Consider the following 11,810-nt stretch of genomic DNA (forward strand, 5'->3'; position numbering starts at 1 on the left):
GGAAGGAAGGAAGGAAGGAAGGAAGGAAGGAAGGAAGGAAGGAAGGAAGGAAGGAAGGAAGGAAGGAAGGAAGGAAGGACCCCCATCCCTCCCTTATAGATGTGGATATGTTTCATCAGCGTATCAGTGTTATGCAGCATGGAGGATATAGCCGTCTACTTCTTATGATCACCAAATTTCTATGATATAGGGGATGTTTCCAATAATCATTAGGCTGAGTTTATTTAGGGACAAAATTGGCACAAATCAGCTTCTTTGTTGTTTTGTTTTCTTTTGTTTTGTGTTTGTGTTTCTAAGATCTACATTACAAAATGCGTTCTCCCTCTAAGACAGGCAGAGCTTTTTGGGAATTCTACAAATATTTTTTCCACTGTAAAATGTCTATCCTTAAAAAGCAACTTTTTATTAAAAAGAATTAGCTTCATAAGTTTATCTTTTTATTATTTTGGAGAGGGAGTAAGTTCTGAAATTCTAAAAATTATCTGTTTTGGCATTTTCTAATCAAAATATTATATCCTGCCCATTCCAATTACTTTTTGGAAATGTTGTATGAGAGAATAAGGAAACCTGATTGTACCATCCTGAAATAAAGCACAAGGAAGATCCTTTGGCCTCTATTACATGCTCCTGCACACAGTTGGCATTGAGAAAAAACATATCATAGGTGTCTTATTCCTTTCACAAAATTTCTCACACAAATCAGCTGATGAGTCTTCTAAAGAAAGGGAAAGAGGAGGAAACTAACACCCAGCAGTGACAGATGTCCAGAAAGAGAGCTGTCCTGCTAGATAATTAACTTGTGGTTACTATTTTAAGTGATTAGAGTGTAAGGTAAAATAAATTAGAAACGTGGTACCTTGAATAACACAAGAATTTTGCTTCATACTTCCTTTCAGAATTTCAATTTGGTAACCCCATGTCGGATAAAAAAAGTTTATTAGATGGGAAAGCCTTTCCCCACAAAACACTAGTGATGACTTTCTGAGATAGTAAGAGAAAAAACTGTCCCCTCATGGTCTGAGTACTCATCCACCCTGTAAGAAGAGGAATTCAAGTTTCTGCCTTGCCTGGGTTTTGCCTTGAGAATCTATCATCTTTTCACTGGGCCCAGTAATAGCAAAATTCAGAAACAGAATTAAAATATTTTTCTAGAGATATACAGAAATGACAATAAATTTAAAACAAGCACTATGCTGTCTCCCTTCCCTTTCTTTGAAAGACTGTTGAACTGATGTGTGTAAGGAATTCTGAGGCTAGAAAGGGGGACCTACAACAGAAGTTGTGACACTGCTGATTGCTCAAGAACACTAATATATAACTGAAGGGTCCTCCTTGTTCCTTGTGCTTTGGTAGTGATTGGTACAAACTGCTTTCCAGCTCTCCAAAAAAACATAGTCCGCATGTATGCGTGATTAAAAATTTCTGAGTTACCAGCAGGAAATAGCCATGAGAAAGGCAGATGCAGTCCTAAATTGTGCTTTCTCTTGTAATGAAGTATGGAAAATAATAATGGCATTATAGAAGACAATGAGAGTGAAACAGTGTGGGTTTTTACTTCACACTTCTACAGCTTGGCGTATTTTCACATATCCACCTCCTAATTAAAATCTATTATCCATAAAACAGAAGAAAATTCCGAATCTTATTCATCTTTAGTTTAAGGCTTTCTCAATGGAAAAGCAGCTTCACTGTTGGCTGGTGTTACTTAAAATATTTCCTGTACCATAACCTCAGAGTATCTATCAGTTTTTCTGCATAAAACCTTTCATTTTCACCAGCTCATCTTCATTCTTCCAAGAAGAATAAAACACTTAGTCTTGAAAGTTTTCTGTTTTCAGCACCATGGTATCTTTTAGAGATTCAGACTGTTCTGAGCATTAGGTGATGAATCTTACAGTATTTTTTTCCTTTCTAAAGCCTCAGTGTCTTACGTGATGTGATTTTTTTGAATCGCGGGGTTTATTTTAGAGTTTTGGGGTTGGGATTTTTTTCTAAGCGCTTTTTAATTGTCAAGATTGCAAGGAAAATATTGAAAACGAGAATTTTTAAAGTCTATGAAGGCAAATAGAAAAACTTATAATTTAAATGTAATTGTTTTCAGATTCTTCCTAAAGACTTTTAAACATTTCCACCTAGGTTTGGTAAACAGTAAAGGCATCTACAACATTAGTATTGTTGATTTCTAATGTTAACTGTGCAATGCTATCAGTTCAGTGCTCTCAATACAGCCTCCTGACTTCAGATAAGGCACTTTGCAACTTGCTGGATGTAAAATTTTCTACAAGATAAAGATGCATTTTATAAATATAGTACTTCCCAAAATGATCTTGCAAGGTTTCCTAGTTCTTCTGTAATAGCCACATTCTCCGTAAAACCAGACATCAAGTATTTCCATTAGCTTTTTCACAAATATTTATGTTCATTTTAATGTAACACATTAATTCACTTTAAGAGAATTAATTGATTAAGAGACCAATTCAGTTGTAATTTGGCTGACTATAATATCTAGTTATGACCTTCTGTTGTTTGCTTTGAATACATATATGTGTATGTGTCTTTGCCGTACATGAATATATACAAAAACATACAATTTTCCTGCAGTATCTTTCCCCAATTCCCAATAAATGACAACTTGTTTTCCTCTATACACAGTCTCCCCATCCAGAGAGTTGTCTGGCATTTTCAGAGACTACTATCCAGTTTCATTTTCTTAGAACCAGATCACGTTCAAAAGAAGCCAAAAAGTCATCAGAACTTCTGCATCCAGTGATCTGCCATAGTACTTCACAATGCCTATTCAAGAGGATCATGCTTTTAAAGAGAGAAGTCTAAATTACATTAGACTCTGATCTGCAGTCTGTTAGATGCTGTATGTTGTGGGTAAATACCATCCAGGATCTCGAAACCGTCAATTTCATCAGTGTCCAGTTTGCAACACCTCCTAGAACAGCAGAGACTCTCCTGAAAATTCACTGTAGACTCATCCAGGGGCTATGATTTCCAGTTCCAGTATCAATCCAGTACTTTCCACACATTCTTGATGTGATATGCCAAAGGTGCTTTTCAGAATTTCCACCTTTCAGTGAGCCAGCTCCACTCATCTTCCTGCCATTTTAAGATAAGAGGTAATGACCTTAAGTTGTGCCAGGGGAGGTTCAGGTTGTATATTAGGAAAAATACCTTTTTGAGAAAAATCCTCTCATAAAGAGTGGTGAGGCATTGGCACAGGCTGCCCAGGAAGGTGGTGGTGTCACCATTCCTGAAGAGTTCAAGAAACATGGAGATGTGGTGCTGAGGGACATGGTTAGTGGGTATGGTGATGATGGGTTGATGGTTGGACTTGATGATTTAAGTGGTCTTTTCCAACCTTAATGATTCTATGATTGTATGATTACCTTTACTGAATTTTCTTCACATGTTCGTTTTTGTGATTTATTCCTTTTCCTTATGCTGATTGTCTGAATTGCTGGTTTTTACTTGAGGTGGAGGCATTTGATTAGTTTTCAACAAGAAATTCAAGTGCCATTCAAGTTCAGGTTGTATTTTTACATTTGTTTTCCCAATCTAAATATCTTTATTATACAGATGCAGTCATTAATTGACAATTAAGTTGCATATTTAAATTTGGAGGAAAACACTAGTGATAGCAATTATGTAATGCTTTTATTTCTTTCTGAAATATGTTGAAAAAATGAGCATTTTGAGGAAAAATCTGGTAATTTTCACATTATTCTTTGCATTTTTTTAAATAATTAAGTAACATGCATATATAAGCACAAATGTACAGATGTGGGCATATGGTGGAAGTTAATGGTCTGTTTCAAGAATCAATAAGAAAATATCCACGAAATATTTCAAATCAGCCTACAGAGCAGGCATTTATTGTCATAAACTTTTGGAAATGTCCACAGGATGTCTCTAGCAGAAACCTTCTGTATGATGTAATCTTTTCTTCTAAAACAATCCAGGAGACAGTTTAGTGGGGATTCCCCTTGTCCAATTTACTCTCTAATGCCATTCAAAATTGTTTGACTAAGCAAACCAAACATCTCTACTCACAGGAAAAAGAAAGCAAATCAATATGATGGTTTGGTCCTACCTGTTTCTGTTCTGCCTCCAGAACACTTACGAGCACACCAGAAAACCAAGCATGCAAGCAATCCATCCACAGATCACATTTTACTTACAAGTGGACTTCCTGAGAGCAATTTAGTTTCCAGTTAGATTCAGAATTTAAACTGAAAGGAGAAATATGCAAGATCTTTTCTCCTTAGGAGCTTAAAAAAAAATAAAGAAGTGTTTCACACCCTAAGTACACTTCCTCTTCATCTCCACAGGAAATAAGACTGCCTCTGAAAAGAGCTACTGTGGGTCAAGTGTAGATGCACTTCATTTTAAAGTCACATATCTTCTTTTTGCAAAGACCCGGACTAGCAGCTATAAAGTGATCTGAATGGACACTCTCCAATCAGTCTCAGGAGTTGTGAAGATTTAATTAGAAAGTATGCTAATAATAAATATTAGAAACATAGAGAAATGAGAGAACTAAGTTTCTGTTGCTGTTTTGAAGTTTCTTGCAAGTCCCAGAAAAAAAAAAATAAAGTCATTAAAACAAAGAGTTGCTGGAGAAGAACAGAATGCAAGTTAGTTTGCTAATCTTTTTTTTTTTTCCTGAGGAAATGAAACTAGTTTCTCTAGCTGTCGGTTCCTTCCCCCTCAGTAATTTTTGAACAGAATCAGCAATTTTATCCTAAATTGAGAAGGAGTCAGAAGATTCACAGCTTTCATTGCAATTGACAGTTAAGCAACAGCAGGGTTGTTCTGCTAATCATGGACCACAAGTTGGTATTTTCAAGTGTCTGTATGAGTTGAATACCGTAAGGAGAGGAATCACTTTCCTTACACAGGTATTTGATTGTTGCAAAATCATATTCATTACATCAATTATTTAAGGATTTGTTAATATCTTGGAAAGCTTATATGATGTCTATGACAATCTTCCAAAACCTATGAAGAAAAGTTACAAAAGGAGCCTTACCCTATCATCCAAACTAATCCTATTCTTCCATATTAATCTGTACAGGGCTCTGGACTCTTATTTCATCCTTCTTTGCCTCTGCTGTGCCACATCATACTATTCTGTGTCTATCATAGAATCATAGAATATCCCAAATTGGAAGGAACCCACAAGGATCGTTACATCCAGCTCCTGGCTCCACACAAGACTACAAAAAAAAATTAATATGTCTGTCTGTGTGGCAAAATTAAAGAGATTTTATCATATAGTACCTAGAGTTGTTTTATTTTAATCTGTCTAGTAGGGATATGAGTAGCAGAAGAGGTATGGTACACCAGGCATTAGCTATGGTGTACCATGTACACAGGCATCATTTCAAAGTTTTGCAAAAGCACATATACATGTTGAATTTCAGTTTCAAAGGGCTCAGATTTCAAGCACATAAACTCTCATTTTCATTAGCACGCTTCAAATGCTTTCTCCTTTCCACAGGAGAATTTTCCTTCAGAAAATCACCAGTTCTGATGAGATAGTTGTTTCAAAAATGTCCAAAGAACTTTCAGATTAGCTACTACTTTCTTTCAGATAAAATAAAATGGGAAGATGTTATCAGAAACTCCTCAATAGTTAATGGGAGTTCAGGCCATGGACCAAAACAAGAGCCAGCTGAAAATAAACTCAAAACAAATTAGTGTAGCAGTTGACTTCTTAACATCAGGTTTCTGACTTATCGAATGGAGGGCAATTCTGCTCATTTTGCTAATGCAGGTAGAAGACTTTTCAAGGCCAGACTGGACGTGGCTCTGGGCAGCCTGGTCTAGTGGTTGGCAACTCTGCACTTAGCAGGGGGGTTGAGACTCAATGATCTTTGAGGTCCTTTTCAAACCAGGCCATTCTATGATTCTATGATTCTATAAGACATCTTGCAACAATTTCTCATATCCTATTTGAATTTTTTAAGCACCAGCACTGAGTGGTCCAAGTGTTGGGAAGCAGAAAACTAAAATGTTGGTGTAATAGATCCTTAACCAGAATAATCAGTCTCAAGGAGACAAACAGGTGTACAGAAAGGAATGTATATATGGGAAAAGTGATTAAATATTTGAAAGTGATCATGAATCTTCTCATACATGAACACAAAGAAACTGATTTTTAAAATTTTATTCACTACTTCCAAGGAAATCTAGGCAGGAATTGTATGTCGAAGAGTCAGTGATAATGAAGTATTGATTAGCTGAAGAAATAATTGATTTATGTTGGTTTTCTAGTCCTCCTGAATCACAACATTATATTTGGTTAGGATTCACATTTAGAAAGTCTTAGTGTAAGTCTTAGAGTAACTCCAGAAGTGCAGTAGAAATAACAAAAATAGAATAGTGAATTAGCTGTCATGCCTAGAGCACAGACAAAAAAGTTTAGGAAAAGCAGGAGTTAAAAAAGGGGGTGATAACAAAATTTTGTATGCTGTTGAAGGAACTAATAGTCAGAAAGTCTGAAGGAACACCATAGAAAACATAAAACTGAGCTAGGTAAAATATCATTGTAAAATGCATTCTTTTGGAGTCCTGTAGGGTGTCCACTATCCAATACCATGGTTGTATAAAGATAAAACATGATCAAATGGAACATGAGTGAGAAGGTAAATAGTACTGAAAAATGTGTCATTAAAGAAGATCCTAATTCTCTGACAGGATGTTGTTACATGAGCTATAACTTCATAGTTACATAATGCATTTTCATTTCGAAAAGAAACGTTTTGAGAAGTTAATGAGACTAATCAGTGGGTCTGAAGGAAAGGAGAACATGAAGCAAAACTAGAATTTCTGCAAGCCAGGATTGAGCAATTATTTGGAATTTACCTCAAAATTAAAAAAAGGAAATATTATGACGGATTGGAATATGGCTCTGCAAAGAGGACCTGGAAATCCTGGTGGGCAGCTGAACAAAATTGAACAATGCAACCTTGCAGTAGTGTAGGCAAACTGTGCTCTGGGCAGTATCAGCAAAAAGATAGTTAGCAGCTCCTGGGATGTAATCCCTCCTATTCTGCTTGGCACTTCTCAGGCCACATCCAGTACAATGCATCCAGTTTGATCCCCAGATTAAGAGAGAAGCTGAAAAATAATAGAGGATTCAACTGAGGACCACTGATGAGATTAGGGGCTTTCAGGTCTTTACTTATGAAGAATGACTGAAGGAACTGGGTTTGTCCAGCCACAAGATGAGAGATCTTGGGATTATCTAACCCTAATCTTTCACTGCACAAAAAGTAGGGAAGATGGAGATACTCTTTTCACACAGAGGTGTAGTGATGGAACAAGAGTCAAAAGGCAGAATTTATTCTTCACCATGATAACAACTTAAAATCAGAGTAGGCTGCCTAGAGAAGTGGTCAAATCATAGAATCACAGAATCATAGAATGGCCTGGTTTGAAAAGGACCTCAAAGATCATTGAGTCTCAACCCCCCTGCTAAATGCAGAGTCGCCAACCACCAGACCAGGCTGCCCAGAGCCACGTCCAGTCTGGCCTTGAATGCCTCCAGGGATGGGGCGTCCACAACCTCCCTGGCAGCCTGTTCCAGTGCGTCACCACCCTCTGTGTGAAAAACTTCCTCCTAATATCTAACCTAAATCTCTCCTGTCTCAGCTTAAAACCATTCCCCCTTGTCCTATCGCTATCTATCCTCACAAACAATCGATCCCCCTCCTGTTTATATGCTCCCTTCAAGTATTGGAAGGCCACAATGAGGTCTCCCCGGAGCCTTCTCTTCTCCAAACTAAACAAGCCCAGTTCCCTCAACCTTTCCTCATAGGAGAGGTGCTCCAGCCCTCTGATCATCTTGGTCACCCTCCTCTGAACTCTTTCCAAGAGCTCCACGCCCTTCTTGTACTGGGGGCCCCAGGCCTGGACACAGTACTCCAGATGGGGCCTCACAAGAGCCGAGTAGAGGGGGACAATCACCTCCCTCTCCCTGCTGACCACTCCTCTTTTAATGCAGCCCAGAACACAATTGGCCTTCCGGGCTGCCAGCGCACACTGCTAGCTCATGTCCAGCTTCTCGTCCACCAGGACCCCCAAGTCCCTCTCCGCAGGGCTGCTTTCAAGTACTTCTTCCCCCAGGTTGTATAAATACCTGGGATTGCCCTGGCCCAAGTGCAGCACCCTGCACTTGGCCTTGTTGAACCTCATTAGGTTCTCCTGGGCCCACTTCTCCAGCCTGTCCAGGTCCCTCTGGATGGCTTCCCTTCCTTAGAATCAACCCCTTCCAATATATCGACTGTACCACTCAGCTTGGTGTCATCTACAAACTTGCTGAGGGTGCACTCGATTCCATCGTCTATGTCATTGATAAAGACATTAAAGAGCACCGGTCCCAGGACTGAGCCTTGGGGGACACCACTCATGACCGGCCTCCACCCTGAGCTTGAACTTCCTAAATTCACAGCAAATCAGTCCATACAAAGGCAGAAGTAGAAAAATAGCACAACATGCCGTCACCACATAAGCAAGAGGAGCATAAGGAAAGAACTGAGGTTGGAATCGAGAGAGATTAAAGCTGTGCTGCATGATTGTATGTAGCATAGCCCAAAAATTAAATAGACAATTTATTTCAATTTTTAATACAAAGGTAATAGATGAGCAAGATAATTTTGAGAGTAGCAAACACAACAGAACATGGAAGCAAAGCCAGGATGACTGGCAGTGACTGGAATTATACTATCTCTTCTAAAGTAAAAGCAGGAGAAAGAAGGTGGAGTTAAGGGTTCTTTCATCAGGGAAACGAATGTATGGACGTGTAAAAGTGCAACTGCAGTAAAGAGGAAATTTAATTGAACTATGAAATGAGTGATAGCTGTCAGATTGGAGTACAGCAAATGTAACAGCTGTCATTAAGAAAGGGAGAAATAACAAACAAGGCAGATAAGAACATGTTATCTGACAAAAATGGTGTGCAAGGCTTTAGAACAAATTATGAAGTAATCAACCAATAAAGGCAGGGAAGACTGTACTAAGAGAGACTTAATAACTTGAGAATGGGATTAATAAAACAGGGAGAAATGTTATGGTTCAACTTCCAAGCCAAGTGTATGGATTCTAGTCTAGTCTATGACGGGATATGTGCCAGCATCTTGTTTTTCATGGCCTGAAAGCAGATTGTGCTGAATGTATCAATTAGCTGAGCATGGTTCATATCAGTGAGATACTCTCCTCAGTCATTTTCTAGTGTCAGTAGGGCTTTTTGAGAGTACAGAAAAAGCAAGTGCAGGCTGTCGGTCTCAGAAAGGCCAAGCTGCTGACACGAGCTGCAGCCCCCTCTTTGTAACCATTTGCAATCCAAACTTTGAATAACCTTGGCTTTGCTCATTCAAGTGGAATGAGAATTTTTTCTAAATTCCCCACATATTTCATGGTACAAGAAACCCTCTTCTATTTCAGTAGTACCAGAAAAGAAGCCCCAGAAGGCCAGAAATAGCTTGAAATTGAGAAGTGGGGTAATGACCCATCATCTTCCATGCTGAAGTTCTCTCCTCACACTGAGAACCTCACAACAGTGGGGGAGAGTCTGGGTACCTGCCCAAGAAACTCTTGATTTAACGCTGACGTGGGCTGCTCTTCTCCAGCCACCACTGCGGTCTTCCGCTGGCTTGGAGTTCACATCTGCCAGCCATCATGCTGAGTTTTACGTGAAGTGCTCTTTCCTCTGCTGCGGGTAGAAAAACAGGCTGCCTTTTCCACTGACAGCGTGTGGTTTCTCATTCACAAATTTTTTTTCCTCACATATAGGAGGCTCGAGTGTAAATGCTTTATCAAGTGACTAATTTACCACGCCTGTGGTTTATCTCGCTGAGCTCTCTTCATCGCTTGGAAAGTGCTACTGTTATTCCTTGATTGCTGTACAGGAATGGAGAAAACATCTAAGCTGACATGACCAAGTTTATCTAGGAGACGTCAGTGGGTTCTTTGCTCGTGGTTAGGGACAACAGGCTGGGCTGGCACATACCATTTCTTCTTTCTTACAGAGAGGGAGAAAGCAGAAATAATTGATAATGCTTGATTAACAATATGTGAAGGCTATTGAGCTTCAGCTATGATGATCAACCCCCTATAACAACCTACGACCAAATCGTCAGCAGAAACAAGCAAACAAACAAAACTGCCCTGCACCTTTGCTACTTGAAGGACATTGCTTCCTCGTCATCATTTCAGTGGAAAGTATGATTGCACCATAAGCACCAAAATGACTTAAAACAAGCAGCGTGGGGGGAAAGTGGAAGGAAAAGTATCAATCAGTTAATGACAACAAGAGATGAGTACTAATAGGCCAAAACTGAGGTATTAAATCATGTGTCTGAAGGTCTCAGTGGCATTAGAGATAAAAAATTTGATAATTGACTAGAAGGCTGATCGAAAAGCAAAGACAAATCTACATAACCCTTGGAGGGAAATAAAGTTTTATGTATCCAGCCACCACTAAACCACCAGTTCTCAGCTGTTTGTTGCGTAAACTCCAGATGAAATGTCCATACCGTTCAGGTTCTGGTAAACCAGAAGATGGGTAAAAGTCTGACTAGATGGTCATGCTCAGAGAGTGGTGGTGAATAGAGTTAAAACCAGCTGATCACAAGTGGTGTTCCCCAGGGGTCAGTATTGGGGCCATCATGTTTAACATCTTTATTAATGATCCATACAAGGATATTGAGTGCACCCTCAGTAAGTTTGCAGATGACACCAAGCTGGGGGGAAGTGTGGATCTGCCTGAGGATAGGAAGGCCCTACAGAGGAATCAGGACAGGTTGGATCTATGGGTTGTGTCAATTGTATGAGCTTGAACAAGAAGATCAAGTGCCAGGTCCTGCACTTTGGTCACAACAATCCCATGCAGTGCTACAGGCTTGGGGCAGAAAGGCTGGAAAGCTGCAAGAAGGAAAAGGATCTGGAAGTAGCCAGCTGAACATGAGCCAGCAGTGTGCCCAAGTGGCCAAGAAGGCCAATGGCATCCTGGCTTGTATGAGAAACATGGTAGTCGGCAGGATCAGGGAGGTGATTGTCCCCCTGTTCTCAGCTGTAGTGAGGGTGCACCTCGAGTACTGTGCTCAGTTTTGGGCTCCTCACTACATGAAAGACATTGAGGCTCTGGAGCACAAGTCTTAAGGAGAGTGGCTGAGGGAACTGGGATTGTTCAGTCCGGAAAAGAGGGAGCTCAGGTTAGACCTTATCACTCTCTACAACTACCTGAAAGGAGGTTGAGGTGAGATGAGAATCAGCTTTGTCTCCCAGGTAACTAGTGATAGGATGAGAGGGAATGGCCTCAAGTTGTGCCAGGGGAGGTTCAGGTTGGATATTAGGAGAATCTTCTCAGAAAGAGTGGTGAGGCACTGGAACAGGCTGCCCAGGGAGGTGGTGGAGTCACTGTCCCTAGAGGTGTTCGAGAAACGTGGAGATATGGCACTGAGGGACATGGTTAGTGGGTATGGTGGTGATGGGTTGATGGCTGGACTAGATGGTCTTAGTGGTCTTTTCCAACCTTAATGATTCTATAACGGCACTCCAATGCCAGCTTCCTCTGGTGGCCTCTCCCTCTGTATATCTTCTCCCAATAATACATGTTAAATTCAGATTTTCATAGCTTTTTATCTCTGAACATTCAAAAATCAGGAAATGGTAATCAAACAGATGTTATTACTTAAATATTTTAGCATGATATGTACTTCCACTGCTTTACCATGCTGATGAACCTTAAGGAGAAAGATTTAGTGAGGCTCTGTATCCCTAAAAAGATGACTAGGAGC

At 39.8% G+C, this 11,810-nt stretch overlaps 1 protein-coding gene across 2 annotated transcripts in view; it reads right to left on the bottom strand.

Moving 5' to 3' along the window:
- IFNG (interferon gamma) overlaps positions 1-4,313 on the bottom strand; it is a 13,693-nt gene extending 9,380 nt beyond the window's left edge. For both annotated transcript variants that reach the window (XM_021385117.1, XM_021385116.1), the window contains exon 1: positions 4,100-4,313. In XM_021385117.1, coding sequence (XP_021240792.1) covers positions 4,100-4,165 — 66 coding nt within the window. In that variant the 5' untranslated portion in view covers positions 4,166-4,313. The remainder of the gene's footprint in view (positions 1-4,099) is intronic.

Source organism: Numida meleagris, chromosome 1 (assembly GCF_002078875.1).
Source record: "Numida meleagris isolate 19003 breed g44 Domestic line chromosome 1, NumMel1.0, whole genome shotgun sequence".
Classification (NCBI taxonomy): Eukaryota; Metazoa; Chordata; class Aves; order Galliformes; family Numididae; genus Numida; species Numida meleagris.